The 25,313-nt window shown below is 49.6% G+C and overlaps 1 protein-coding gene across 1 annotated transcript; it reads right to left on the bottom strand.

Annotated features, from left to right (window-relative positions):
- Positions 1 to 2,858: 2,858 nt before the first annotated feature.
- IL5RA (interleukin 5 receptor subunit alpha) lies at positions 2,859 to 21,419 on the bottom strand (the record flags this gene model as incomplete). Its single annotated transcript, XM_071549642.1, has 10 exons — positions 2,859 to 2,951; positions 6,921 to 7,002; positions 11,443 to 11,539; positions 12,596 to 12,731; positions 14,875 to 15,020; positions 16,486 to 16,673; positions 16,748 to 16,880; positions 18,127 to 18,265; positions 20,021 to 20,166; positions 21,305 to 21,419. Coding segments are annotated over 10 exons (1,275 nt in total), but the record flags the coding sequence as incomplete, so codon positions are not given.
- Between the last annotated feature and the right edge of the window lie 3,894 nt (positions 21,420 to 25,313).

The raw sequence follows: 25,313 nt of genomic DNA, 5'->3' as shown, positions 1-25,313 counted from the left end.
TTGGGAGCTGGATTTGGAGGGAAAAATTGGGATAAATATTCCTCTGCCGTGGGAATTTGGGGGTCAGAGCTCAAGTGTGGTGTGGGCTGTGAGACAGTGCCAGAGCCTGCACTGCCTGGGGTCATGGACTCATGGAATCACAGGATGGGCTGGGTTGGAAAGGGACCTTGAAGATCATCCCATCCCACTCCTGCCATGGGCAGGGACACCTCCCACCAGCCCAGGCTGCTCCAAGCCCTGTCCAGCCTGGCCTGGGACACTCCAAGGGATGGGGTTAAATCTCAGAATCATAGAATGGCTTGGGTTGGAAGGCCCTTAAAGCCCACCCAGTGCCACCCCTGCCATGGGCAGGGACACCTCCCACCAGCCCAGGCTGCTCCAAGCCCTGTCCAGCCTGGCCTTGGACACTCCCAGGGCTGGGGCAGCCACAGCTTCTCTGGGCACCTGTGCCAGGGCCTGCCCACCCTCCCAGACAGGAATTCCTTCCCAATATCTGATCTAACTCCACTCTCTGTCAGTTTGAAGCCATTCCCCTTGTCCTGTCACTCCAGGCCATTGTAAATAGTTTCTCTCCATCTTTCTTGTAGCTCCTTCAGGTCCTGGAAGGCCACACTGAGGTCATCCCAAGACTTCTCTTCTCCAGACTCAACAATCCCAACTCTCAGCCCTTCCTCCCTGGAAGCACCAAGGACCTGACATGCCAAATATATTTAAATACATTGCATTAATCTCTGCAATATCTTGCTATTAATGGGAATGAAATTATATATAGAAATCTTCTTTATTAGGCCACTTGAAGGCATGACATAAAATACATTCCAATAAATGAATTCTCTTTAGTCTCATTTTTAGGGTTTCACTAATGAAATCCTGATTTTGGACTGTTAAAGTTGGGCACCTCAAATCCATTAAAAGCACATGCAGGGGAGACATTTGAGGCACAAACACCGTTATATTAATGAGCTACATTAATTTTGATGGAGCCCTGCTATGTCACCCAGATGAGAACTGGCTCATTTATCATAATTATTTTTAGTCTGTAATACCTGGGAACTCCATTTCTTTAGGCACATTCCAAAGGATTGCTGGATTAAGTCTTGTTTTTATTCTCTCTTAGTGTGCTTAAGCCCATCTCTGGCCAGCTCGATGGACAGGAGGCTCCTTGGAAGTAGAAGGGACTCTGCAAGACCAGGAGAACTTTGTGGTCTGTGCCAAGGAGGTCAAAGCCTGAGGTTTAAGGCAGGAGGTTCACTTGGTGACTCCCTGGATTCCACAAGGTAAGTAAATAAATCACAAACAGAAACTGAGACTGTCTCAAACCCACTTCATTTGAGATGGAGCAAGGGAGAGCAAAGAAAAGCAGGTTGCAAGGCTGGGCTTGGATCTTCAGGATTGCTGAGGCTGCACACCAAGGAGGGACCCAGCCCAGTGCAGCTCTGACTCTTTAAGGACACCATGAAGTCCTTGGCACTTTCTATGATGAGTGATGGAAACTGCATTCCCAGATAGGTTCTTTTGTAGGTGCCATTGAGGGAGTTTATCTGTTGGTGCCACTTTTTTTTCTTTTCTTTTTTCTTTCCTCCCCACCCCCTAAGCTTTAATCTCTTGTGTCAGGAAGCCCAAACAATCCCTCCTGTCCTTCTGCAGGTGCTCCCAGCTGATGGCAGAGGGAAGAGCCTGCAAAGGAGCCTTGGACTGAAAATGAGCCCCCTGAGAGTCTCCTGAGCCTGCCCAGCCCTCAGTACCCTGAGGAGGGACATCCTCCTTCAGAGTCCACCCATCCCAACAGTATTCCCTCATCCAGGAGTGTAAGGAGCACAGGGAAGCTCTTGTTTCCTACTGAGCTGTGCCACCTGAGTGTACCAGAGTAGCAGACCAAGTGTCAGCTCCAAGCACAGCAACAGTCAGGCTCTAATTGTACATCAGGTAGATAATCAAACCAACCTTGCCATAAACAGCCTATAAAATCCAGAGGTTCTGGGGTTTATAAAGTCCTGCAACTGAGAGAGATGTTTCCTCCATCCCAGGTTGGTGCTGTGTTTAGTTATAGAGCAGGATGTGGGAGTTATAAAGCAGGATGTGGGTACCTTTGGGCAGTGCAGAGGACACTGACCCATCAGACATGGCCTGGCCACCCCACACACAGTCCCTGGCTGCTCCCTGGTGGCTCCCACACAGCACAGCCAGCCCTGCCTTTAGCAAGGAATTGCATTTCCATGGAGGGTTTCCAGGCTGAAATTCAAAGTTTCCTTGCAAAGTGTATCAGTGAGGCCAACTGTGGGTCCCCTGCTGGACCTGCTGCCTCTGCAGCACCAGGGCTGAGAGTGCTGGGGGACTGCTCCCCTTCTGGTGTCCTTGTCCCTGGTGGCTCCCACACAGCACAGCCAGCCCTGCCTTTAGCAAGGAATTGCATTTCCATGGAGGGTTTCCAGGCTGAAATTCAAAGTTTCCTTGCAAAGTGTATCAATGAGGCCAACTGTGGGTCCCCTGCTGGACCTGCTGCCTCTGCAGCACCAGGACTGAGAGTGCTGGGGGGCTGCTCCCCTTCTGGTGCCCTTGTCCTGGGTGGGCACCTTGCTGCCATTCCCAGGGCCGTGCCAAGGCCCAGTTTGCATTTTGCATCTCGAGTTGTCAGGGTTCATTAAAACAAAACCAAGACCCGAAAGATTAAACTGCCAACCAGAAAAAAAAAAGCCATTGGCACTTCCCCAGCTTTTTGTGCCCTACACAGCCCTTGTGCCATGCACTTTTATCCTGCTGAAGCTGGGGTTTGTTTCTTCAGCAGCTCCTCATTGAGGCACCTCCTGGGAGCAGGTGCTGGGAACGTGGGCACGGTGGAGGTGACGTGGAGCAGCCGCTCAGAAGACGGAGTCGTCGAGGGCTCTGCAGGAAAGATCTTCGGCAAAGCTGCTGAACTCGGTCTCCGTGTCGCTGGTGCAGGTCCGTGCCCTCTGCAAAGCAAACAGCCCTGGGAGCTGCCAGGCTGGGCTGCCTTGGCATGTCTTACAACCCCCTGCACCCACAGATCCCATCTGGCGTGTCTTCTAAACCCCCTGCACCCACTGATCCCATTTGGAATGTTCTACAAACCCCCTGCACCCACTAATCCTATTTGGAATGTGGCAGAACTCCCCTGCACCCACAAATCCCATTTGGAATGTCTTATAAACCCCCTCCACTCACAGATTCCCATTTGGAATGTTTTCCAACCCCCTGCACTCACAGATTCCCATTTGGAATGTTTTCCAACACACAACACCTGCAGATTCCCATTTGGAATGTTTTCCAACCCCCTGCACTCACAGATTCCCATTTGGAATGTTTTCCAACACACAACACCTGCAGATTCCCATTTGGAATGTTTTCCAACCCCCTGCACCCACAGATCCCACCTGGCATGCCTCACACCACCCACAGTGGCCCCAGCCACACCTCTGCAGCGAGGACAAAGAGCCCCAGGAGGAGCTGCAGGATCAGAATCACAGAATCACTGAGGCCACAAAAGACCTTCAAGATCACCAAGTCCAACCTCTGACTGACACCACCATTCCCACTAAATCCCATCATTACATGGCACGTCTGTTTCCTGAACACCTCCAGGGATGGAGACTCCCCCACTGCCCTGGGTACCCCTTCCATGCCTGCCCACTGCCCTGGGCACCCCTTCCATGCCTGCCCACGGCCCCGGGCACCCCTTCCATGCCTGCCCACTGCCCTGGGCACCCCTTCCATGCCTGCCCACAGCCCCGGGCACCCCTTCCATGCCTGCCCACGGCCCTGGGTACCCCTTCCATGCCTGCCCACTGCCCTGGGCACCCCTTCCATGCCTGCCCACTGCCCCGGGCACCCCTTCCATGCCTACCCACTGCCCTGGGTACCCCTTCCATGCCTGCCCACGGCCCCGGGCACCCCTTCCATGCCTGCCCACTGCCCCGGGCACCCCTTCCATGCCTGCCCACGGCCCCGGGCACCCCTTCCATGCCTGCCCACTGCCATGGGTACCCCTTCCATGCCTGCCCACTGCCCTGGGCACCCCTTCCATGCCTGCCCATGGCCCCGGGCACCCCTTCCATGCCTGCCCACGGCCCCGGGCACCCCTTCCATGCCTGCCCACTGCCCTGGGCACCCCTTCCATGCCTGCCCACGGCCCCAGGCACCCCTTCCATGCCTGCCCACCCTGTCAGTGAAGGAGGAGAGTCTGAGGTATGAGGGGTGGTTTGACTTCTGAACGCCCAGCAGCAAAGTCCAGTGGTGGGACCCAACCTGACCCTCAGCACTGAGCAGAGTTGCACAAGCAGGGCCAGGGTGACCTCAGAAGGAAGCAGAAGTTGGGCAGCAGTTGGGCCCTCAAGGGCAGCAGAGCAGCCCCTTGGGACGAGCAGGTTCCCACGGAGCCACCACAGTGCAGGGGCTTTCACCACCTCACCCTGTTGTTTACGCTGCAAATTCAGGAACTGAAGGTCCACAACAAACAGCTCTGAGGGTTTCACTCTCCTGGGTGATCTCAGCAGTGCCCGAGGGCATTGTCTGCACCTCTCCTTGGTGCTGCCACCAACCTGGAGCCAGCAGAAAGCCCCCAGGTGGTACCAGCTGCCCACACTCAGCTCAGTTTAAGATACAACCAAATACAATTCTGGTTCTGATGATGTGGCACAGCCCTCACAGGCTCCCATCCTCCAGCTGCAGATTGATATTTGCTAGTGTTCATATTCCTCTTTGTGATGCCCCAAGTCATGTTATTTTACACCCCTGGCTTTAATTTTAAAAAAAACCATTATAAGATAATCTTTTAAGCCTGTTTTCTTGACCAGAGCATGGAGTAAGAACAATATCCAAGAAGCCAAACCCCTTTTCTAAGGGGGAAAATGAAAATCAAGGTACTGAGCAACACTTCCCATGAGTAGCCAATGAGGGGGTTTATCTCATCTCTAAGGCAAATGTATTTATCAGAAGGAACAGCAAATGTAATAAGGCTTAAGTCCAGCTTAGCAGTAGGAGCCAAACCCTTCAGATTGTTAAGTTTAACAAAATAAATCAGCTCTCCAGGAGTCACCCTCCAGTCCCTGCCAAGGCAGAGCCCTCAGCCAGGCTGTGGAGCACCTGCATTTCCCTGCCAAGGCAGAGCCCTCAGCCAGGCTGTGGAGCACCTGCATTTCCCTGCAAGAGGCAGAGCCCTCAGCCAGGCTGTGGAGCACCAGCATTTCCCTGCAAGAGGCAGAGCCCTCAGCCAGGCTGTGGAGCACCAGCATTTCCCTGCAAGAGGCAGAGCCCTCAGCCAGGCTGTGGAGCACCAGCATTTCCCTGCAAGAGGCAGAGCCCTCAGCCAGGCTGTGGAGCACCAGCATTTCCCTGCAAGAGGCAGAGCCCTCAGCCAGGCTGTGGATCACCAGCATTTCCCTGCCAAGGCAGAGCCCTCAGCCAGGCTGTGGAGCACCTGCATTTCCCTGCCAAGGCAGAGCCCTCAGCCAGGCTGTGGAGCACCAGCATTTCCCTGCAAGAGGCAGAGCCCTCAGCCAGGCTGTGGAGCACCAGCATTTCCCTGCAAGAGGCAGAGCCCTCAGCCAGGCTGTGGATCACCAGCATTTCCCTGCCAAGGCAGAGCCCTCAGCCAGGCTGTGGATCACCAGCATTTCCCTGCCAAGGCAGAGCCCTCAGCCAGGCTGTGGAGCACCAGCATTTCTCTGCCAAGGCAGAGCCCTCAGCCAGGCTGTGGAGCACCTGCATTTCCCTGCCAAGGCAGAGCCCTCAGCCAGGCTGTGGAGCACCTGCATTTCCCTGCAAGAGGCAGAGCCCTCAGCCAGGCTGTGGAGCACCTGCATTTCCCTGCCAAGGCAGAGCCCTCAGCCAGGCTGTGGAGCACCTGCATTTCCCTGCAAGAGGCAGAGCCCTCAGCCAGGCTGTGGAGCACCTGCATTTCCCTGCCAAGGCAGAGCCCTCAGCCAGACTGTGGAGCACCAGCATTTCCCTGCCAGGGCAGAGCCCTCAGACAGGCTGTGGAGCACCAGCATTTCCCTGCAAGAGGCAGAGCCCTCAGCCAGACTGTGGAGCACCTGCATTTCCCTGCCAAGGCAGAGCCCTCAGCCAGACTGTGGAGCACCTGCATTTCCCTGCCAAGGCAGAGCCCTCAGCCAGGCTGTGGAGCACCTGCATTTCCCTGCCAAGGCAGAGCCCTCAGCCAGGCTGTGGAGCACCTGCATTTCCCTGCCAAGGCAGAGCCCTCAGCCAGGCTGTGGAGCACCTGCATTTCCCTGCCAAGGGAGAGCCCTCAGCCAGGCTGTGGAGCACCTGCATTTCCCTGCCAAGGCAGAGCCCTCAGCCAGGCTGTGGAGCACCTGCATTTCCCTGCAAGAGGCAGAGCCAGAGGTGTGGAACCTGTGCCTGGAATTTGCTGCACATTAGCAAAGCACTCGGTAACCCTTTTGTACATTTTTAACCCTCCCCAAGACACAACATCTCCAAACAAGGCCAGATCCAGAGTCCTGCAGACTGGGAGCTGTCCTTGACACAGGAGGGGGTCACCCAGCCAGGGGAGGACCTACCACAGCACTGAGGACTGCAGAAACAGCCTCAGGAATTGCTAATTTAAATTAAATATCCATGTAATCCTCACTCCATTAACTGCCCCACGGATTTCCCCTTTGGAGTGTTTTGCCCAGCACTTGTGCCCATGGAGCCCACAGGAACTGTGGGCATTAGAAACTCTAAGAAGTCAAAAGGCTTCAACAGTGAGAAGCTCCAGGGTTTGGTGGGCATGGCAGTGTCAGGTCAAGGGCTGGACTTGGTGATCTTGGAGGTCTTTTCCAACCTTAATGATTCTGTGATCTTATTTACTCCCAGTCTCACAGGAAAAGAACAGCATCAGACGTGAGCATTCCTTCAAGTTTAAAAAGAAAAAAAAAGTGACTAAAAAGTTATTTTACCTCATAGTCAACTGGGAAGGGATCTCGGAATTTGTTGTTTGGTGTTGGAATTGGTGGAAAGAGTTTGATCCAGACACGGTTTCTGCAAAAAACAGCAGTGCAGGGATGTGAAAGGATTGCTTTTCCTGATGGATGATGTATCCAACAGGCAGAACAGGTTCAGCCCCAGGAGAAGACACGTCTCCTTTCCTGCCCCCTCCCACTCCATCACTGCCACCTGACAGCAGCAGCAGGTTCAGGAGGGGTCACAGTCACGGGTAATGGTCCATCAGTGGACACCCTGGGGATCTGGGAGGTTTGTTGTTCCTCAGTTCTGGACCCTGGGGGCGTGTGGGTGACAAGGAGGAGATGGGCTGGTGCTGTCCCCCATCAGCCTGTCCCTGCTCCAATCCCACCAGGCATTCTGGGGGCTGTCAGTGACAACAGGCCTGTCTGGGAGAGCAATTAATTGCTCTGATCTGTCTCTTCATGCTCCTGTTCCTCCCAGGGGCTGTGTTGTCATGTACCTTGTTTGGACTGTCAAGACAAGCTGCCTCTTGCTCAGACTTTGGTTTCTGGACATCAACTGCCTGTGTCTCGTGGCAGGAGAACAACTGCAAATAATTGTGTGCTGAGGGAAGGAAGGGGAGGCAGGGGAGGCTCCCGAGGTGGCTGACAGCAAATGGCTCTGCTCAGTGGGGTAATAACTCACCTGCTCACACCCCCTGAGCTCCCCCTCCCTGCCTGACCCCCCAGCCTGGCTCAGCACAGACACTGCTCTTTCTGGTGCTGCAGAGGGAGCTGCTCCTTGCCTTTGATACATCCCAGAGGACAGACCTCACCCTTCAGTCACCAAAACACATTCACTCTCCACCTCTGGATAGCTCTGTATCCCAACAGGGCCACACTCCAATGGGAACTCAGCCTGGGCAAAGAGTGGAGGATTCAGTGCAGGATTGGTGTCCAGGGGCTGTTCTGTGGACCATCCTGACACCCACAAACACAGACATGGCCAGGGTGTGCAGCTGTGGGGCACATCTGCTCCTCTGCCCCATCCATTCTGTGACAGCCCTGCTGCCTGATGTCTGGGTAGTTCAGGGCTTATGTTCTCAGGACTGTTCTTCCAAAAACTTCCTGAGTTCTGTCAAGTTCTCCTTTGTCCTATTATTCCTTCTCACCAGGGAGGTGAGGAGGAATAATATTTTCTGTCTATGAGTTTGGAGCTACCTGGCTGAGCTGCTGCTGCCTCCAAGGACACATTGATGCTCCACTAATGATGAGGTGAAGGGAAGGGCCACACCACTGCTCACCCCAGAGACATGGCCAAGCAAGATATGGGATGTCTCCCCATTGCTGCACATGGATGAGGCTTTGTGATGGAATTGTACAGCCAGAAATGGGAATCTGGGGAGGAAAAGGAGGGTGTGAGGTGTTTCTGGGAGAGAAATGCTCAGCACAGTCGAGGCACTGTTGGCTGCAGAGCACAAGTCAGGCTGTTTGGTCAGCACTGGTGGAGTGGGACAGTGAGGTGGCTGCTGGTGTAACTCAGGAGTGGGACAGGGTGAGTGCCACTATTGTTACTCCAACCCCTGGAATCATCTCCATTTTTCCCAGTTTTCCTGCTCAGGGTTGGATCTTGTGCCCATACCCAGGTTATTATACCCACTGCTGTCTCCACAGCCCCTGCACTTGAGCAGGTCTCCCAAACTTTTCAGAAGGAAGGCCTGGGGGCCACAGCATTTCACCTGCATCCCATTAAGCTCTGATTGATGCCACTGCTGTGCAATGTACCCAGCCAGAGTTGGTGCTTTGGGTCTGGCGTGTTCCTGGTTGTGCTGTTCATCAATAAAAGATTTTGATGGAGCCTTATCAAAATTCTTTATTGAGTCAGCAAAGAGCACAAGTTACACATCACTGTGGAACAGGAACACTTAGGGAGGGTGCACAAACCCCCAGAAGAAGTGAGGCAGAAGCACATTTGTGTCCAGGGGGTCTCTCGGGGGCAAGAGACTTTGCAGGGAGGTGTTGGTGGGGTGGTGCCAGTGGTGCCCTCAGAATGGTCCTGTTCTTTTTTGCTGGTTACTGAGAAGTTGGAGTTACATGATTAAATATCTTGTCACAAATGTCCCAGGCACCTCTGCTTGTCTCTACATAGAGCACAGCCCTTTCCATAGCACTGTTGGACCTCCAGGCTTTGGACACAGCCCATGGGACCCTCATGCCTTCAGTCAGTGTTTCAGGGCCTCCAGTTACTGTGCTGGGTCTGTCTTGCTGAAATGTGCCCCTTTTCCCCCAGGCTGTGACATGGAAAAGCCAAAGAGAAATAAACAGGAGAACAAGTTCTTCTTTTCCCCTCTAACTACAATGAAATGGATAAAATATCTGTTTTCACTGCGTGTCTGAGTGCTTGGTGCAGTGTTTGCCTCTCCTGGGGTTCCCTGGGGCATTCCCTGAGCGTGACTGGTGTCTGCTGGTCATGGGCAGGTGTGGGGGCAGCAGAGGGAGGGCACAACTGGAGGTGGGGGTGACCACCTGGTTTGGGGGTGTGGGAGGTGCTCATTGTCCTCATGGAGAGCAGCTGGGAGCAAGTCACTCCCTGCCTGCACCTGGGGGTCCTCTCCAGCAGCAAATGCCACTCCAAGGCCCAGCCCAGGGAGGCACAGAAGATGCTCCCCCACAAAACAGAGCAGGAAAACAGCCAATTGTGCTCTTTATCAAGACTGAAACTCCATCAGCTGCTCCAAGGAATGAAGGGAAAAGCCAATGCAGACAGTCCCAGAGGGTTACTCTGCTTTGCAGCACTGCTCCCAAACAGGGCTCTGGGTCCCTGATACCTGCAAGTGCACAGGAGAATTTATAGGACTCTTTGCCCTAAGGAAATTCCTTATAATGGCTTCAAATCACAGGAAATTTGAAATGATTCCATGCCTTGAATTGCATGGGACACTTCATGAATTTTCAAGAGCACCAATGAAACCATGACCGAGGGAACCTCCTCTGGTTTTCCTTTTCCAGTATCTACAGACACATCAAGGAGCAGGCTGGACACTGTTTCATGTTCTTACCCTTCCCACCTCCTCCCAGGGCAGGCTGGGGGATTAGGGAAGGAGGGACAAAGCCAACAGCTCCATGGAATGCAGCACAGCAAGCAGGAAAAGTTTAATCCCAAACCAAGCTGGAATGCAGTGGGCCTGTGGGTGCTGGGGAATTACAGACCAGAGAGAAACTTGTGGAAGCAACCAAGCAGCTGAGCCTGGAAAAGCTACTTTACATCTGCCTAATGGATTGAAAGCATCAAATAACTCAGCACAGCTACTCCAAGTTGGCCTGGAGCAGAAGTCTTCTCCTGTACCTCTTTCTCCCCCTGGATCTGCCCCAAGATCTCCAAAGGGGTAAGGATAATATCCAAATACTTGCAGAGCTTGCAGAAGATGGAGCTGTATGACTGGTGTTGGTGTTTGGCTGGCCCAAAGTGAGAGGAGAACATGATGCTGGAGCAGTGGAGGACCTCCAGCTCCAGGTCAGTCCATGAAGGAATCAGTGATGGAATTAAGAGCAGTTTGGGGATTTGCATCAAGGCTGCACAGCTGGGGACAAGTGTGTGTGGCACAGAGCAGGAATAAACTCTCTGGGGACTTAAATCTGGCTCCTTCCAAAAAGGTTTGCCTGCTGAGACCTGGCCTGCCACTTAAACTGCCTTAAGGAGGAGTTACACACACATCACACTGGAGGGAGAGCAATAACAGGAATTCTCTTGTAACATTCCTGGAGACGAGACTTTTATTTGATAAAGGAAATGTGGTATTGAAAGGAAAACAGTCAAGGACGCACCAGGATGAGCAATAAATTAAAAGGCACTAAAGAAATGAGTAAGAAATGAGCAGAGGTGAGGGCAGCACTCCCATTGCTGGGTGTGTTGTGACTGGTCATTGCTCTTGCTGCTGTTTCAGGGAGAAGCTCCTAATTACATCAGTTCCTTAATTCACCACTTATGGTTTGACTTGTCCCAGCAACAGGAATCCAAAGGGCACCTGGGCTTCTTCACAGCACATTTTAGGGAGTTTATGGCCCCTGGCTTTGCTACATGGCATCCAGAGCCTCTGTGTAATCAAAAATAAGCTAAATGAATAGATCAAATACTGCAAGGAAACAACAGTGAGACCTGCAGGGTTTGGCCACAAAAGGTGCTCTCAGCAGCTTTCACCAGTGTCAGAAACCTCTGCCCCAACCAGGGGCATTCAGGGCAAGAAATGAAATAAGAACAAGGAGATTTTTAACAAATTGACCTCACTCTGTATCTGGGTTTGTTGTTTGAGATTAAATTGGATAATCTTCTCACCCCATCAAACTGAATAACCATCTTAGCCCACTTTCAATTATAACTGATAACTAATGAGGCTGATTGTCCCTTATTCAGCATTTTTGCTTTGTATAATGATTTGCTTGAATGCCAAACTCAGTGCCCTTTCTTATGAATAAGCAAAGCTCGTTGGACCCCTGGTCCTTGGTCACGCTGTAATTAACAGATGATGAAGGTACTTACACTTTGCATATTGCAGCAACAAGCAGGAACGTGCAGGCTGTGGACACACAAAGCACAGTGAGGATCCAGAATGCAGAATTCTCCAGTTTGTTGTGCCCTGAGGTTCAAGGGGGGGAAAAAAAAACCACAAAAGAAATATATTATTTCAGTGCAGTTTGTTGTAAACAAACTCTTTTAAAATATTTCATCAGCTGTTTCATGTGATTGTCTTCAGGTCACAAGCAAGTGATGAAGAGTCAGTATTTAGAATGAGAAATGCACCACAGAGTGCAAGAAGAGTTCAAGAAGAGTTTCCATTAAGTGAAAAACTCTTTTCCATACCAAAAATGGAAGGAAGTGGAGCTGTCCACAGATCCTGTTGAGATCTAAGTCAATTTTTGTGGAACACTTACTCCTTTTGACCATCAGAATCACTTTTTCTGTGTGCACTGTGTGAGCCAGGGGGGGAAGGTCAAGGGAGGGTGATACAAAGGAGGCAAAACAGTCACCAAAAAACAGCTACAAGGGGAGAGTGTAGTAAACAGGAGAGCTGAGAGACACTTCTTTTAAGTGGAAACAAGGAAGTGAAGAAACTCCAGATAAGAGCAAAGGAGGATGTCTAAGAACAAACAGTTGATAACGTGCCCTGATAAAAAACTGTTATTCCCAGAACAACTTGTTCAGTGAGAAGGACAGTCAGAACTCAGGGGGGCAAAGGAGGGTGTTCCAAAGATGTTCTTTATTGCCCTCAACATTTGAGAGTTCAGAGAGCTCAGGAAATAACAGTTGGGATGATCTCTCATGAACAGCAAGGAAACACGTGGGAAAACTGAAGCAGTAATTCAGTTGGAGTGGACCAAGGGTTGGACTTGGTGATCTCGGAGGTCTTTTCCAACCCAATTGATTCTATTCTATGATTTATAATAAAAAGGCCTTAAGCAAGTTGAAAACACCTGTGAAAACATCCACAGGCAAAACCAAAGCACTGCCTAAAAAAAAAAAACAAAAGAAACCCTTCATATTTCCAGAAGTTTGCTTGGAATTAGTTCTTTTATTTTTAGTGGAACGTGGGTGGCATTAACAAGTCAGGTTTTTTTCCTTTCTATTAAAACTGGATGGGGCAGCATTTGCTCAGCAGCACAGAAGAGTCCTGAAGGAAGGGGGTGGTTCTTACCCACATAAATCACTTCACTCCAGTCACTCCAGACCCCTCTGCCACACCAGGGGTGGTGGTTGGCTCGGAGCTGCACCGAGTACCTGCTGGTGGTGTCGATCCGCAGCCGGAACGGGCTCTGGGAGATTCTCAGGATCTGCCAGGAAAACAACATTCTGCTCTTAGAGATCCCCAAACTGCTCTGAGAATTAACCACAGTCATCTTTTTGTTGTCCCAGTAGATGAACCGTGAGCACCTGGCCTTGCTTTTGAGGGAAAAATCTCTGGTTTTATGGGTGTCTCATGACACTCCAACATCTCAGGGCAAATTCTTGAAAGGTGCCTCATTTTTAGCTTTCTTCCTTAAGGTGTTTAAAGCAGGATTTTCAGGAGATTGGCTCAGTTGGTTCAAACTTGGTTGTAACAATGCCAAGGTCATGGGTTCAATCCCCTGTGTGGGCCATTGACTCGAGAGTTGGACTTGATGATCCTTGTGGGTCCCTTCCAACTCAGAATAATCTGGAATTCTGTGAGGAGGATCAAAACTGCTCTGAACCCAGATGCACAAAATTGATTAAGTCCAATGTTTTCCTCCTGCTTTCCCAAGTCTCTTGGGGATAGTTTTGATGCCAAAGGGGTTTTTGATTTCTGATTTTCACATTTTGTAGATTTTAGGAACACAGTAGTTGTGGATTTTTAGAGGGTCAATATTTCTAACAGTTTAAGTTTAATGCCTTTCTATCACTACCCCTGTCCCAGAACAGGGAGCTCAAATTCCTTTAGTTAATTAATCTTGTTCAGACTCCTTTCCAAGGTAGAGCTGAAGGATATCAGAAGGCCCACAGGATGAAACATAAACACAGGTCAGAGTGACCCAAACTAGCGTGGCCAGCAGGCCCAGGGCAGTGACCCTTCCCCTGGACTCTGCCTTGGGGAGGCCACACCTTGAGTGTTGTGTTCAGTTCTGGGCCCCTCAGGTCAGGATGGACATTGAGGGGCTGGAGCGGGGCCAGAGAAGAGCAACGAGGCTGGAGAAGGGACTGGATGTGGCTCTGAGTGTCCTCTGAAACACCTCCAGGGACAGAGAATCCACCATGTCTTGATCCAACCTCACTGTGATCACCAGCCCAGGGCACAGAGTGCCCTGGGCTGGTGATCACAGTGGGGTTGAATCAAGGGTTGGACTTGATGATCTCAGAGGTCTCTTCCAATCCAACTGAGAAGAGCAACGAGGCTGGAGAAGGGACTGGAGCACAAGTGCTGTGGGGAGAGGCTGAGGGAGCTGGGGGTGTTCAGCCTGGAGAAGAGGAGGCTCAGAGGTGACCTCAGCACTGTCTGGAACTGCCTGAAGGGAAGTTCTGGCCAGGTGGGGGTTGGTCTCTTCTCCCAGGCACTCAGCAATAGGACAAGGGGGCACGATGGGCTCAAGCTCTGCCAGGGGAAATTGAAGTTGGAGAGCAGAAAGAAATTCTTTGCAGAGAGAGTGCTCAGGGATTGGAATGGGCTGCCCAGAGAGGGGGTGGATTCCCCATCCCTGGAGGTTTTTCAGCTGAGCTTGGCCGTGGCACTGAGTGCCATGATCTGGTAAAGGGACTTGAGTTGGACCAAGGGTTGGACTCGATGATCTCTGAGGTCTTTTCCAACCCAATCAATTCTATGATTCTATTCTAAAAGCCAGAACTGGATTAACTCCAAGAGACCTTTGTGTGCCTGAGGAAGAAGAGCTGATGAAGACAGAGGGTCTTGACGACCCCAGACCCAATTCCAGGGGTTGGACCAGGGGTGGGACTGGGGCTGGACTGAGAAATGTGTAAAGCAATGATTGGAGGGATCTTATTATAAAAGCCATGGAAACAAGAACTGGGACACATGGATGTCATCCTGTATTCCTGTGGGCTGTAGGCCTGGGATATTAAAGGACCTTTACTTTTTATCTTACCCTGCACTAACGTGGCTCAGAGTCCTGTTTTTGGGGGGAAGGGTCATTCACAGCATCAGTTTATTGTGGATGTAAAATACATCCAGAAAAAGAGGAAAAAAACAGGAAAAAAACCTGGTGAAACTCAGTTTTTTTGAAGCCTAATCACACATGGGAAGTTTCAATCCACAGTTTCAAAAATGCACCAAGGGCAGAGTTTGTTTTCAAATCTTTCAGTTTGTGACTCATCCATGAATTCCAAGAGTCTTTCACCATAAAAGCAAATTGCACATCCATGAATTCCAAGAGTCTTTCCCCACAAAGGCAAATCCCAGCTGGACAGGAATGGTGGAGGATACTCAAGTGCCAGAGGATCAATTACCTGCTTGTTCCCTGACCTCAGGTTGACGAGGGAAAATTCATATTCAAAGCATTTCTCATTGAAAGGAGAAATTGGCTTCTCCCAGGTGGCCAGGAGGTCGTTTTGCTCCAAGGATACTGTGATATTTCTGGGAATATTCACCTTCTCTACAAAAAGAAAATGCACCGGTGAGTTATTTATAGAGCAAAGTTTAAATACTGAGAGTTGGAGCATTTTATACCCAGTGGTGTTTCCAAATAGGGCCTATAATTCTTGAATTTCTGGACAGAAAAGATAAGGATTTAGGAGGAATAACTATATTGCAGAAAATAGTTATGGGAAAACAGTTTGGAAAATCCACTTTAAAGTTTTGGACAACTTGATTATGGGGAGAGGAAGGGATTTATTAAATTCATTCTCACAAAAGCATTACATTAATGACAGAAAAACTTCTTTTCAGAGATAAAGCAAACAGGTATAGCCAGGAAAGTTGCTGAAAAGTGGAATAAATTCAAAGCAATGGATCAGCAGCTCCTACAGGAATGGTTTCTAAGAAGAAAATATGTGAATTTCTCCCTGAGTGAAGCCATGAAAAAGGGAAATTGTTTATAAAAAAAAGAACAGGGCATGGCACTAATGAAGGAAAATAAAGCATTTGTGCAGGTGGAGGATGATGGACAGTCCTGGCTGATACTGTCCTTTATTTGACAGGTAATGCCTTTCTTTAAAAGGATGTGCTTATCTTGAGCATCATGTTCTTTTTCCTTTTATAGAAAGGCTGCCAAATAAAGGGTAGAAAAACTGCATTGCAAAGTTTATTGACTCAATCAATTGAAAATTAATATTGGAAATCACAGAATCATAGAATGGATTGGGTTGGAAAAGACCTCTGAGATCATCAAGTCCAACCCTTGATCCAACCCCACTGTGATCACCAGCCCAGGGCACGGAGTGCCCTGGGCTGGTGATCACAGTGGCGTTGGATCAAGATGTGGTGGATTCTCCCTCAGTGCCACATCCATAGAATCACAGAATGGATTGGGTTGGAAAAGACCCCTGAGATCATCAAGTCCAAGCCTTGGTCCAACTCCAGTCCCTTTACCAGATCATGGCACTCAGTGCCACGGCCAAGCTCAGTTGAAAAACCTCCAGGGATGGGGAATCCACCCCCTCTCTGGGCAGCCCATTCCAATCCCTGAGCACTCTCTCTGCAAAGAGTTTTTTCTGCTCTCCAACTTCAATTTCCCCTGGCAGAGCTTGAGCCCATCGTGCCCCCTTGTCCTATTGCTGAGTGCCTGGGAGAAGAGACCAACCCCCAACTGGCCAGAACTTCCCTTCAGGGAGTTCTAGACCTTCTTTTTAATGCTGCTTTTTCTGGAAAAAACAGAATAACTGTCTTTTTTAGCTTTTATTTTTGCCATTCTATAATTTCAAATAAATCATTAAAATCGAATTTTATTCAAAGAATCCAGCTCTGTTTTATAATCTCTATCAATTTCATTCAGAAGTCCATGCAAAAAACCCCCAGCATTTCACCTGCATCAAGAATAACTGAATGCAGTTGTATTTTCTCCCACTTTTGATAATCCTGCCAGACATTCCAATACATTTTTTAAATGTGTTCCCACTCACCGATGGCATTTTGCTTAAATAACTGCTGGAAAGGCTTGATTGCAGCACGTTTGCTGGAGCCATTAACGTGGATTACAATGTCATCAACCTCCTCAGGATCAATGTGAGTCCCTGGAAAGCTGCACTCAGTATTCCTGTGCCACTTGTCTTTGACATAATTGGGACACTCTTCAGTGTAGTTCTTGTACCTAAATTAAAATGTTTGTGAGACATGAAGCCCTTAAAGGAACTCCCTGCTGGCTGAGGAGGGGGAAGCACCAACCTGTAGAACAGAAAGTACTGGGTGTCTTCTGGTGCCCCTTGGCCAGGCAGCCAAGTGCAGTGGAGGGAGACAGTGCCAGCAATGGTGATGTGAGTGACACAGGACAAGTTGGTGATGGATGTCCCTGGAGCTCCTGGGGAGTCAGAGAATCAGAGAGCAGAAGGAAAATCTTAGTGGAAAAAAAACAGAAGAAATTCATGTTGCTACAACATCCCAGTCTTTGGTCCATTCTATCTGTGTCTGTTGTATCCAGTTCTGTTCCTTATCACTGCGGGTTGTGGATGGAGGAGGATTCCCAATCATGGAGGAGGATTCCCAAACATGGAGGAGGATTCCCAATCATGGAGGAGGATTCCCAATCATGGAGGAGGATTCCCAAACATGGAGGAGGATTCCCAATCATGGAGGAGGATTCCCAAACATGGAGGAGGATTCCCAATCATGGAGGAGGATTCCCAAACATGGAGGAAGATTCCCAAAGAGCATAAGGAAAGCTGTGCCACACAGCACCATCACATATTTAATGTGTCATAAGGCAAGAACATCCCAGAGTGCACCACAGGAGGTGAGCTCAGCCTTGGCAAGGAAGTTTTAGAACATTTTATGTGTGTTATGCACGTTCTGAACTTCCAGATTGTGCTCCAGGCTCCAAGGCAGAGCAGAAGGGTCTGGATCGATCCTTCCCTGAGATCAGTGTAAGAGGCAGAGGGGAAAATGTTGTATTATTGAAGTATCAAACTGACAGAGAGAAGAGACCAAAACCCCCCCTAGTTTTGTGAAATTTCTAACTCTGCTTTGCAAAATGTTGTTTGCACAGCAAGGCCACTTAACTCATGAACAGCATGAAGTGCTGGAGTCTCTTTGTTCTGGTACAGACTGTCCAGCCCAGTGTGCCAGGGGTTAAAAGCCATAAATTAAAGTAAGCTGGACACTTCAATAGGATGAAATGGTAAAGATCCAAGATTTTATGGAGTTAAAGCCAAGATTTTACAAGTTTGACAGGTCATGGCATTGAACAAAGAAAAGGCAGAAGTCCAACAGTGATGAAGATGCTTCAAGACCACCCGAGGGATGAAGTCAGGAAAGCACCACCCAAATTTCAAGCCAAAAGGAAAGCTCTGCCCAAGATTTTACCCAGTCATTAATATGGAAATTAGAAGGTGTTAACTATGAACTTAAGACTATAAAATGGCTCATTTTACACAAAGAATTTAGGCAAGTTTTTGCCCAGTCTGAACTGGCTTTGCCTCCAATACCTTTGCTGCTAAAAGGGCAAAAAGCTTCTTAGCAGTTATTCATTTTGAAGCGCTTTTATCACAAACCTTTAACCATTTGCTGTCAGAACACAAAGCCCAGAGCTGCCCTGGGGTTCTGCTCACCTGGCAGGGGTGGGAGCTGCTCCTCCACCCAGGCACTGCTGTGCTGCAGCTCCCTGTGGAGCAGCAGGGTGCGGACCCGCGCCGAGAAGCCGCCGTGGAGCGCGGCCGTGCGGACACTGCGCAGCTGAGCCGTGTCGTACTGCGGGGAAACGAGAGATTGGGAAGGGCAGAGGTAACTCACAACCCCAGGGATGGGGATGGAAACTGGAATAGTCTATTCACTCTCAATCCTCAGTTTGAGGTCTCTAAGACAGCACATGCCAATGTAGGTATGGCCAGACTTCAAAAAGGAAGGTCTGGGAGGGCTCTCCCCACGTGCCCTTCCAGCCTGTGCAGTGGATTGTTCAGGTGAGGCTCAGCATGAGCAGAACTGGCCCCACCGTTTCAGTCCCAAGGTCCATCTGCCACAGCCAAGCGAGCTTGGACAGGGACAGGGAAGTCCTTGGGACTGTCACAGCCCCCGGTACTGACCAGCATCTGAGATCTGATGGGATGGGATAGGAGGGAGGGATTGAACTGCCAGGGGACAGTCCCACTGAGACTGGAACTCAGGTCCTTGGGATTCAGAGTCCAGAGTGCTCTCCTTTACACCACAGGGTGGTCTGTGAAGGTCAGTAACTCACAATCCCAGTTATGGGGATGGAAACTGGAATACTTTATTGACTCTCAGTCCTCAGTTTGAGGTGTCTAAGACAGCACATGCTAACAGGGAGGATGGATCATGGTAACACTTGTTAACCAGGGGTTAGACAACTTTTTGCTTTGTTGCACAATTAGTTAAACAGAATTTAAAAAGCAATTGATTTGAAAAAGGAGATGATGGAGAGCAAGATGAGAAGGGCAAGCTGGGTAAAAAGCTGGGAACCAAGAGAAGGAGCTAATGAAGAAATCTAAGTCAAGGACCCAGGAAAATGGAGGAATGGGGGAAAGAAACAAAGGGTTTCAACATGAATTGATAACATTCATCTTAAAGTCCATCTTTAACTTGGAACCAGAGACAGCTCATCAGCATGGCTGAACATCAACAGGCCTTGTTGTCCTCAGTGATGGGATTTTGTCTCAGCCTCTGTTGACCAAAGTTTACTCTTTAAACTTGTCAGTTTTCTTGCTGTTGGAAGCTGAATTTCAGATCCCAACAGTGGTCAGAGGAGGCAGAGACAAACTCAGGCAGCAGACTGATCAGAAGGTTTACACCAAAGACAGAGGACTTTATTTTTAGTTACAGCTTTACTTTTATCTACTGAGATCAGCTCAGTTGGTTAAAACTTGGTTGTATAATGCCAAGGGCATGGGCTCAATCCCCTGTGTGGGCCTTTGACTGAAGAGTTGGACTCGATGATCCTTGTGGGTCCCTTCCAGCTCAGAATAGTCTGGGATTCTGTATCAGCTCAGAACTGGTCAGTCAGCTCAGCCAAGCAGACATGGAAACATTCTACTGGCCAAAAGGTCTCCTGCATTTTGCAGGTGGTTTCCTCCCCCTTAAGGGTGCACTGCAAACTGCTTTCATTCAAGAATACACTCAGAGCTGCTCCATATCAACCTCTTCATCAATGAGCTCAGACATCAGGGGGACTGCTGAGTTAACCCCCATAGGAAAACAGCACACAGGCATGACAAGGGGGGAGCTGAACCAAGAGACTGCAAGGACAGGGCCAGGCAGTGAGGGGAGACAAGGGAGCTGCTCTGAGGAGGGAGCCTGTCCTTGAAACCAGGATCATCATCCCCTCAAGGTGAGCCCTGCAGGGAATGCCAATTGCCAGGCTGCTCCTTGGCCCAGCAGAGCTGTGCCCACAAGGAGAGCTGAAAGGGAATCACTCCAGAGCTCCAAGTGTAGATGTAAGAGGATAACAGGAATTGAGCCTTCTCAGGATGCTTGATTTGGTTTTCATCTTACCTCTTCAGGCACAGGGCTTAGGATTTTCACCTCGTATCTGATGGTGTAGTTCTTCTGCTCCTGATCAGGGTTTGGTTCCCAGCGTAGCAGAACTTGTGCTAAGGCAGAGACTGTCAGGGTGAAGTTAACAGGTGGGAGAACCTCAGCTGGAAGGGAGAAAACAAAAATATTCAAGATATAATCATGCAGTGACTGTCTCAGAGCAATACCTGTTTGCAAGCAGTGAGCAGTACAAGCAAATCATTTCATTTCAATATTACATTCTGTCAACAGCTTCTTATAAAATGATTTTAATATTTGAAAAACATGTTTCCATAATCAAAACTTTATCACATAAGAGTTTACTTAAAAATTAGCTTCAATATGGATTTTTACACAGTTTCAACTTGAAAATTACTGTGATATGTTACACTTGGCTTGTCACTTAGGTTCAGGTTTTTCCTCCTGGTCCTCATTGCCACACAGACATGGGAAGGCACCAACAGTTCTCCCCCACAGAAGCTCCCAGAGGACCATAAGGGGAGGAGCTTTCTAAGAGAAGGTTGACAGGCACAGGAGTAGAAACAAAAAGAACAGAGGAATTGAGAGCAAATGGAAGAAAACATAGAAGGATGAGAATGATAATTCAGAATGACAGGGCAAGAGGGACTCCTGGAGTTCCCATGGAAATGAGGGGGATCTCCTGCTGGGGGAAATGTCAGCAAACAAACAGCAAGGCAGGGAAATAATCAATCTGCTCCCCTCCAGTTCTGCAGAGCCTGCCCTCCCTTATTTGCCAACCCCATGGCAGCTGAGGGACATCAGAAGCCCTGGAAGTGTTCAGGGCCAGGCTGGATGTGGCTCTGAGCACTCTGTCCTAATGGAAGGTGTCCCTGCCCTTGGCAAGGGGTGGCTTTAAGGTCCCTTCCAACCCAAAGCACTCTGGATTGGGATCAGTCCCTTCTTCTGCCATGATTTCAGCCTTTGATACCCACGAGTTCAGTGTTCAAGCACACACCTCCCATCAGGAAACAGCCTCACAAAGGCTCTGGACACCAACACAACCCACCCTGAAGGGCTCAGTCCAGAGGGCAATGGCACAAGTAGCATCTCCATGGAATCTTCCCTCTCAGAGCCAAGCAGTCCCAGCCACGTGGGACAGGGCACAGCTGTGCCAGGCAGCCTGTTCTCCATGTCCTGTACCCATGGCATGCCATGGGCTGTGCAGAACTGACCAACACAGAGAGGGGCTTTGGCCACTCACTGGTGCTCAAGCTCCACGTTGGCAGAAGGAAAACCCCTCACCTCCTGCAGCCTGGGAGATGTTTGGCTGAGCAGAGCTGGTTGTCCAAAGGAGGATCAGCCAAACTTGCACCCCACTGGCCTTCATCTTTAGATGGGCAATGAGCAGGGCCAGGCATCAGCAGAGGTGCCTTCTCACCATCTTACAGGACCTGGGAGCTGAAAAAGAACACAATCCCAACACAACAATTATCCACGTGATCAAGGGCATGAAACTGCAGGGAGAGACTTTCCTTTCCTCGCAGGAAAAGGCTTCTTGTAAGAGCTAAATCTAAGTAGCACCCCCACAGTTCACTCTGCTCCCCCTCTGACAAAGCTGCTGGTCCCAAGCCCTGTCTGGGGGTGTCCAGAGCAGCCATGGAATCAGAGCATTCCCCATGGAGAGGAGTGGGCTGGCTCAGGTGTGTTGCCTTTCAGCACAGTCCCATCTCCCAAAAAAACCCAGAAATAACCATATTTTTAGCTGCCACTAGACATAAAATAGCTCCTTACTGCAAGTGACTTTCTAGTTCCTATTTCAGTAAGCTCTCTAAAGGTGCAGGCAGGGCTCACCTCAGGGCTAATTCTTCACTGTTAATTATTGGGTGCAGGAGAAACTGTTCTGTTTGTTTCTCATTTCAATGAACAACTATTTTTAATGCTTAAACCCAGCACATTCTTCTGCTTCCCAGGGATTGTTTCATGAATTACTGGGAGAAAAAAATAATCTGTGTGTAATCACTCATGTGTAACCCAAGATAAATATGGACAGAGAGAACAGCAGCTTTCCAAAATGTTCTTCCTGAAGAGAAATCCGCCCTCCTGGCCCCATCTCCCTCCCTCCCTGGGGCACTACAGCAATTGCTGGTATGGAAAACATAATATTTTCCAATGGTAATGAGCAGAGAAAGCATCTTTAACCCATCAGCTCTCCCTGAACCTCCACTGAGTCACGCAGGGACTGAGTTATGAGCCGATGGATCACAGTTGGAGCAGTTCTGCTTTACAGGAACTATTTTTCAAACCAGTGCCTGAGTGCAGAGTTCATTAAAATGCCACAAAATCTGCAACACTCTGTGTTTCTAAATGCCCAGGTCCCCTCATTATCTCTAGTCCCATTTTGGGTCTATCTGCTTTTCTTCCAGCCCCAGATAACTGAACCTCTGGAGTTTGCCAATGGATTGTTCCCATGGATTATTCCCAGGGTTGGATTTTATGGACTCTGGTTATTGGAACACATTTGGGTTCTTCCACAGTGCAGTCAGTCCCAAACAATGGGATAAATATTCCCTCCAATATTTATGGCTGCCTAAAGCCCCCAGGATTATTTCCTAGGCATTGCCATCCCTGAAAAATCTGTTCCTTTGGCTTTTCCCACTTGCAGAACATGCTGATGTCCTTCTGGAGGGCACTGTGTGGGGTGGGCACAGCTTTACAAATCCCCTGATCTCTGCCACTCCTGTACTGCTTTCCTGATAAAAGCTCATTTAAAAGATGGATAGAACATGACACACATTTCCAACACATTTTGGAACAAATTACTGGCTTCAAATTTCCTGCTACAAGAAACTTTATGTTTTATTGAAAAATACTTAAAAATACATTTAAATTATTTTAAAAGGAGTTTCATGCTCAGAAAAGAACTTCACATCTACTACCTTGATCAGTGTCAGTGCACTGGTTTGAGGGTGGCTCTCCCTTGGGTTTATTTAAAGTGGATTTGGCTACCTATAGATTTTTTTTTTTTACTTTGTCCTCAGAAAGTAAAGGGGTTGAGTCTTCCTGGGCTCATTCTTTTTCCTGTGCTTTTGGAAGGATCCTAAAGATCAGCTTTTGAAAGGTATTTTTGCTGTCCACAATCTTGCATGTATTAGATACAGATCTTACATTTTCTGAGCAGCATTTACTGATTTGAAACTGGGTCTAAAATGTTCCTCTAATGTAGATTAATCTTTATTCTAACCCTGTTCTGTTCAGTTTATCTTAAAAACACTATTTTTTTCCTTTTCTTGCTGTCACACTGAGACTCAAGACAGAGCTTTTGGAAGAGGTATTTCTGCAGCTGTCTAAGTCCACACCCTCTACCAACACTTTGCAGTCTGTCATACCCTACTTCGTGTGAGAAATTCAGGAAAAGAGAAAAAAATAAACATATTCAAGTAAAAATGGTAACTAGGAGTCTGCAAGAGGATCACACTGCTCTGAGAGTGGCTATTGTAATTTTCAGGATAAATAGAAGCCTTGATTATATTGTGGTTTGGTTAGATATGGCAGAAATTAATAAGCATTGGGTAAAGGAAGGAATATCCTCCTTTTAAAAGGACAGCAGGAACCCAACCCACATGGAACAGCCTCTGGAAGGGAGTGATCTCCTCACTTACAGCTGATGTCCCTCTGCCTCCCAAGCAACTGGGCAGCAGCAGATTCCAGATGCTTTTCCCAGTGCAGCCTTCAAAGCAAGCCCAACACGACAGATCCAACCCAAGAGACCTCCCAGAGGTTACCTTGGAGTCCCACCGGTGCTGAGAAGAGGCTGCTCCGTTGGCTCAGCCTCCTCTGGCTCATCTCCCCCTGGGCTGCTTTTATAATTGCTGCCTTTCAAGTGTAACTGGTCCCCAGAAGTGAGGGCAGCCCTAAGTTAGATAAACATGCAGTGAAAAAGGGAACTAGGATTGAACACAGCGTGGCAGCTCAGCCCAGAAAGGGGTTTACTCTGGTTATTGAGGGTTAATTATATACCATGATCTGACAGTTCTCCAGTGACTGTGCAAGAGCAACATGTGCTGACTGACTGCAAAGAAATCCTCTAGAGCCACACTGCTGACACCCCAAGTTGTTCTTCCCCTAGAAAATCAAACATTGCTGGGAAACTGCAGGTTTTGTCCAGTGTTTTTACACATCTTGTCCAAGGCTCTTCCCATACGGACACCAGCAGCACCTGGAGAAGTTACCAGCAGCAGTTCCTACCCCTGGGCTGGGCTCTGGGCTGGGATCCACAGGACTGGACAATTCTCTGCTGCCCAGAGCAGCTGGGGATGCCCCAGCCCTGGGAGTGCCCAAGGCCAGGCTGGATGGGGCTTGTGGAAGGTGCCCCTGCCCATGGCAGAGGGTTGGAACAAGGTGGGCTTTAAGGTCCCCTCCAAGCCAGAGCATTCCATGAATTCTGTGGTGGTGACACAGGCTCAGGCACAGGACAGGCAGCAGAGAGCAAGCCCAGGGCACAGGGCAGGCCCTGCAGATCACAGGGCTGTGTGGGGTGAGTTCTGGGCAGATGGAGAAGGCAGCTGGTTATAATATATAATAGTGGGCTGCAGGCACAGAGATGCCCACTGAGTGTGCAGGTGGCACAGTGGGACAGGTGAGTGCTTTAGAATCCAACACCAGGATCACCAAAGTTCTTGCCAAGGTGGTGGCAATGGGTGCAGTTCAGTGTGGGAGGACCCCAACTGTGTCCAGGCATTGTCACTGTGACCAGCTACAAACAATCCATCAGCACTGAGGAGGGATCTGCTCCAAAGAACAGGCTCTGGGGCTTTGGAGGGGCACGAACTGGAGACAAGGCCAGTGTCACCCACAGCCCGGGGTGCAGGAACTGGAGACACGACCAGTGCCACCCACAGCCCGGGGTGCAGGAACTGGAGACACGACCAGTGTCACCCACAGCCTGGGTGCAGGAACTGGAGACGCAACCAGTGCCACCCACAGCCCGGGGTGCACGAACTGGAGACACGACCAGTGCCACCCACAGCCCGGGGTGCACAAACTGGAGACACGACCAGTGCCACCCACAGCCCGGGGTGCAGGAACTGGAGACACGACCAGTGCCACCAACAGCGCAGGGTGCAGGAACTGGAGACACGACCAGTGCCACCCACAGCCCGGGGTGCAGGAACTGGAGACACGACCAGTGTCACCCACAGCCCGGGGTGCAGGAATTGGAGACACGACCAGTGCCACCCACAGCCCGGGGTGCAGGAACTGGAGACACGATCAGTGCCACCCACAGCCCGGGGTGCAGGAACTGGAGACACAA

Source organism: Pithys albifrons, chromosome 3, assembly GCF_047495875.1.
Source record: "Pithys albifrons albifrons isolate INPA30051 chromosome 3, PitAlb_v1, whole genome shotgun sequence".
Classification (NCBI taxonomy): Eukaryota; Metazoa; Chordata; class Aves; order Passeriformes; family Thamnophilidae; genus Pithys; species Pithys albifrons.
Note: the sequence above shows the minus strand (reverse complement) of the source record. Positions and strands in the feature narration are given on the sequence as shown.